Genomic DNA, 6,009 nt, shown 5'->3' with positions numbered 1-6,009 from the left:
TTTTTTTTTCAATTCAAATTCAATTCAAAAATACTTTATTGATCCCAGAGGGAAATTAGGCGTTGTTGTAACTCTTTTTTTTTTTCAATTCAAAAAAAGTTTTAGGGTTATTAACAAAGTTTGTGTACTCAGACCAATAATATTTGGGATCAAAAGTTTTTGCCATGGATATTTTGTGGGTCAGAAGATAAAAAGTTTGGGAACCACTGCTGTAATAAAACACTGAAAAGTACTACGTGTACAACTGACTAAATGAGGAATGAATAATACCGAAATACTATTAAAAGTAAAAGTAAGTTTTACTGACATCTGAACTCTCCCATTTTCCTGTGTGTAATCAAAATGCATTATGGGAAATGTAGTTTATAGTCAGTTTTAGCTTTACAGCAGCTTCTTTTGAGACTATGTGCTATCCAACTAAGTTTCTCAGTTACTTAAAGCCGGGGCAGGACAAGTATTATTATCTTTCACATTTTAAATGTATTTATTTTGCTGCATTGAATCATAAATTGAAAGTTTACCATTCATATAAAAACAATTTTCATATTAAGTAAAAAAAAAAGAAAAAGAAAAAACAACTTGGAAGGCCAGACGAGAGCCAAATGTGGCCCGCGGGCCTTGAGTTTGACACGTGTTTTAGAGTATTTAAGTTATCCTTGTCATCTTTTTATCACCCAAGGTGTTTCCTCTGTCTTAGTTTCTGTTTTTGTCATGATTTAATATTAGCATTCATGGTTTGGTGCAGATGTTTGAGCAGAGCTGAACAAAACAGACRATTTTTAAACACAAACTTTTATAAATGTATCTGCAGCTTTCTGCCAATCCCATTAACATTTTCTGTTTAAAGCCCTCGTCTTCATCACTTTCTGTTCCATCATCACATTGTTCGTGATGCTCTGAGCTTTAGCATCATTTATAAATGATTAAACTGGTTTTAGTTGTGGGTTAGTTCCTCATACTGTTTGTGCTGCAGTTGTGGAGCAGCGAGCTCCTCGGACCGTCTTGTCTGCCTAACATCTGACGCTGGGCTTCCCCCATCGTCCCGGCGTCGGCCCTGGCCTTCTTCCAAGCCTGCTGCTGGCTCGATGAGGACTAAAATAGGCGATGTTTGCTGTGATCCAGATCCAGATCTGTCCTTCATCGTTCTGCAGTCCTTTAGATGGGGGTCTCTTCAGATTAGTGTCAGTTAGGTCTAGCAGGCAGCAGGCAAAGAGGAAGAAGTTAAAACTTCTGGAAGCGTCTTCAGGTGAAGATATTTTAGGGTTGAAACTAAAAATTTATTTATTATTCAATTAATTGGTTGATTCTTTTTTTGATTAATCAATGAATCGACCTCTTTATTTCAAAACACATTTGGACTGACYGCAAATCGCACAAAAACGGGTTGCTGTTTGAGTGTTCAGATACTATAATATTAAATAGTAATACTTAAATAAATAAATAAATGTTTGTCAACTATACAAATCTTTGAAAATCTTTTTGTATTTTCTCTCCGTTAGCTTTGTAAAATGTGTCCTTTAGGGAGGAGTGTTGCTGCGKATTGTTACTTTTAGTCAAGACAGCTGCTTGTCGTTGTGACCATGATGTCTTCTTTACATCGATTCAGTTTGATTCGTAAATTCTGAATCAATTAATCACGATTCAATTTGATTAGTTTTGATTTAATCTGCTCTTTAATAATGAAAATGGTTCAACTGTGTTGCAAAATACAAATTCACTTTATTTTTTCTCTTCACCATAAACAACAGGTTTTAAGGTCAAATTTGTAAATTAAACTGTGTAATCTTGAAACCAAACTCAAGTTTTAAAAGTTTTAAACTAAAAAGGAATGGCAGGTTACAGTGTTGTTGAATGCATTCATTTTTAAGAGATTAAGAGTAATTATTTTGATGAATAAGAAGTGATGGAATAAGGTTGCAGGAGAAGGGGTGGGCTAATATAAATATACTTCTGCCCACTCYTTTTGAGCGTATGAAAACTATATTTGTAATGTTTATGTTAGCTTCTGTTCTGTTCAATAAAAATTATTAAAACAAAAAAGAAGAAATAATACAACAACAACATTTCATCACTGTGGATTTCATCAAGACTTTTCTAAAGTTTAAACATAATATTGATAACAAACTAAACCATTTTGTTAAATTGTCGTCTTAACACTTTTATTAGTTTTGGTTCGAGCACCTGAACGAGCCGATTGAAGCCTTCGTTTTTGCTACTGCGTACGAGCGTGAATCTTTACAAAAAGTCACCATGTTCTCTGTTGTCTTTAAGTTCTGCTGAGTCAGCTGTAATGTTAGTGATTCCTTAGTTTATTTTGACAACTTGTTGTCAGAAGCTAACGTTAGCACTGAACCTCAACTGGATGTAAACATACGGCAAGCCAGGAGTGACACAAAACRCAGAAATACGCCTCGGCTTCATCACACACAGGAAGCCATGGAGAAAAACCCATCTGTGGATCGATTTTTCAAAATTTAAATGAAATCCATCAGATTTTACCCAGTCCTGTTGATAATGGTGAGTRATACAACAAATCRATAATGGAATTCGTTGCCACCACTTTCAGTAATCGATCTATAGATTTTATTGATTGGTTGTCGCAGCCCTGGGCTATCAAAAGTTCACCCACTTGTTTATTTGTTTTCCTCGTCTTCAGCTGGTCAGGAGGAATGTGCTGTGAGCTATTTTTACACGTTGAACTTGACCCCTCAGAGGGACCCCGACGCTCTAATTCACACCCTCTTTGATGTGGCCTGTGGTCCTGAAAACGACAGGAACTTCACGCAGGATAAGCCGACACCGGCTCAGATAGCAGCGTTACGTCACCCTTAAATCATGGATGAAGCTGCAACTGTCGAGGCTTTTGAGAACAGCAAAATACTCGCACACCTGCACACTCTGGAACACAAACCACACCTGGATTTACACAAAAAAAAGCACCAACGTGATGCAATTATCCTGTTTCTGGCTTTAGTTCTGCTCAAACCAGAGTTGGTTTTTGCTCATCAGGATCAAGTTAATTTCTATAAAAGACCCGTTAMTGTCTCATTTTAGTGTTGCAAACTCTTTCATCGAGCTGTTTTTAATAATCCYGTCTTTCCTCGTCACCTCCGCTTCTCCTGTCTTTGTCGAGACGTTTGAGATGAAAGTTGTTSAGCAGCTGTGGGTGGGATTCCCCCTCCAGGATGTGAGGATTATAAATGCTGTAATGACTTGAAGTGAGATGAATATCAAGTTCAGACACCTGTTGAAGAATTTTAAAGACCTTTTCTTTTTGAGGCCGTCTCAGTTTTTCATCCCCAGCTCGTTATAAAATCATTATTGTTCCGTTATACGGTTTCAGGKGGTTTAATTAGTTGTTTTGTGTTTTGCAGGATGCCAGTTATTGGCTGCAGGTGCACCGGTTGGAGCACAGCGACGGCGGAATCCTTGACCTGGACGATGTTCTCTGCGACGTGGCCGACGACAAAGACAGGGTGAGTGATTCCTGGGAAACCTGAAGAACCTGAACCTGAGGGTTTTTTTCTGTTTGAGCATCTCTTATCTGTGTCGCTGCTTTTTTCTTTACACTCATTTCATGTAAAGCTTAAAAACACAAACCGTCCTGTCAGAAGCCTGATGCATCGTCTCCGTTTGTTGCCTCCGGCGCTGTCTGAAGTGTGAAATTAAAGCARCTCACCGACTGATGACCTGAAGGTCGCAGAGTCTCTTTCTGTTATCTTGAACAAAAATAGGCGATCACTGAGAGGACTCAGGAAGGTCAGAGGTCAGCGGTGACACCACAGAACAGAGAGGTTGTTGTCTGTGACTTTTGTGTTTCAGCAATTTAGACTTTTTGAGATTTTTAGCTTTTTCTGCCATTTTCATCTCATTGAAAATGAATGGAGCTGTTTTTAACATCTTTAAAACTCTAAAATGTTTTTAAATATTTAGTTTTTGCTGTTTTAAGTTCTGCTTTTTTAAATTCTTTGTGCTAATTTTAGCAACTTTTTTCTCATTTTAGCTGTTTTCAGCATTTTCAGCTATTTTTCCAACTTATTTTTTAACTTCTTAGTTACTTGAATCATTTTATGCTCCTTTCAGATTCATTCTGTTTTTATTTTATTCTTCCTTTCAGCTTCTTTTTAGTTATTTGTTTTGCTAAATTGTGCCTGATTCAAGCTAAATGAATCTTTTAAYGGTCATTTTTTCAGTTGTTTTKGGCTTAATTCAGCAAACATGCTCCTTCAGTTTTTTTTACTTCAACTTTTTAAGCTACTTTCAGATTTTTTTCAGCTAACTTTGGCTTTTATCAGCTAAATTCACCATTTTGTGATGATTTTAGCTTCTTATTGCTTAATTCAACAAACAAGCTATTTCAAAGATGACCTCTATTGTATATCTTCAGGGTCACAAAATAAAAGGTCAAGGTCACAGTTTAGTTATTTTTCTGCTTGTTTTACCTTTGTTTGTCTAAATTTCAGCTTTATTTTTTTAAGTATTTTGTTCATAATTCACCTTTTTTGGCAGTTTCAACTTTTTTCGGCCGTTAAACAAAATTTTTGCGAATATTTTCTATTTTCTGCTAATTTTAGCAACAATTCTTTTCTTATTTAAGCTGTTTTTTCTAAGTTTTTATTACTTTTGTTTTATACAAAAATCAGCAGTTTAAACTCATTAACAGTTTTGCTATTAAACATTTTCATCTTCAGCATTTTTCAGCAACAATCTTTCAGCATCAAGCGTTCACACTGCATTTTCACAGAGAATGCAAATTCTCTAATTGTCYAGATTTTAAACCATTAAGGCTGCTCAATATTATGAAAACCTGCAATAACAGAGCTTTATATTGCGATGACGATGTGATTTTTTAACATATATATAAAGTATGAAGTGTTTATCTTTCTGCTCTGCAAATTCTTTTATTGCAACATTTTCTCCAAGTGATTTGGGTCCATTTAGTTTATCAAAYGCAAACATCTGAGCCAACCATTTATTGCAGTTTACACAAAGTTTTGTGGTATTTTTATTGCAGTCTGTTACCATGATGACACRTTTTATACATCATGCAGCCCTAATTAGTTGCATAAATGTTGCGATTATAAACCAATAATCAGACTTTATATAGAGCTAGATCAATAGATTATACAACCCTCACCCCTGCATGTGTGTGAGTGCGAAGGAGTTCAACATCATGTCCTTTCACATCCTCCTCCTCTTCCTCGCAGGCCTTTCCCACAGCTGAGAGCTGAGAATGTGACAGCTCGTCAGCCTCACTGACACAGACCTGCAGCTCCAAACCCCTCAGGCCCACAGAGAATGTTTTGGTTCCCAGCAGAAGTTTGAATGTTCATCTTGTTTTCATACAGAGCTCAAATTATGGTAAAAACCAGGTGCAGCTCGTCACCGGACTGGACACCTCGGGGCRGGGGGTTGTGGGGGCTCTGATTTCTCACCTGTGGTCCTGTGGTTGTAGGGTGGTTTTCACTGGTTCAGGTTTGAACTGAGGAGTTCTTTCTTCTGTTCCTGAAAGTCATCCAAACAAATCTATATTATCGTATCGACTTCCACACAAATCGATATATTATCGTATCTTCATCCAAACAAATCGATATATAATAGTATCGTCATCCAAACAAATCGATATATAATAGTATCGTCATCCAAACAAATCGATATATAATTGAATTGTCTTCCACACAAATCGATATATTATCGTATCTTCATCCAAACAAATCAATATATAATCGTACCGTCTTCCACACAAATCGATATATCATCGTATTGTCTTCCAAACAAATCTATATTATCGTATCGTCATCCAAACAAATCTATATTATCATATCGTCATCCAAACAAATCTATATTATCGTATCGTCATCCAAACAAATCTATATTATCGTATCGTCATCCAAACAAATCTATATTATCGTATCGTCATCCAAACAAATCTATATTATCATATCGTCATCCAAACAAATCTATATTATCGTATCGTCATCCAAACAAATCTATATATAATCGTATTGT

General features: G+C 36.2%; 1 protein-coding gene across 1 annotated transcript in view; it reads left to right on the top strand.

The window, feature by feature from the left end:
• Window positions 1-6,009, top strand: part of LOC106534000 (partitioning defective 3 homolog) — a gene marked incomplete at its 3' end in the record, with an annotated part of 82,156 nt that overhangs the window by 4,718 nt on the left and 71,429 nt on the right. The window contains 1 exon segment of the mRNA XM_014030496.1: window positions 3,375-3,476. Coding sequence (XP_013885950.1) covers window positions 3,375-3,476 — 102 coding nt within the window.

The sequence above is a fragment of the Austrofundulus limnaeus genome, unplaced genomic scaffold (assembly GCF_001266775.1).
Source record: "Austrofundulus limnaeus strain Quisiro unplaced genomic scaffold, Austrofundulus_limnaeus-1.0 Scaffold1071, whole genome shotgun sequence".
Lineage (NCBI taxonomy): Eukaryota > Metazoa > Chordata > Actinopteri > Cyprinodontiformes > Rivulidae > Austrofundulus > Austrofundulus limnaeus.
This window is presented reverse-complemented; position numbering and strand designations above follow the sequence as displayed.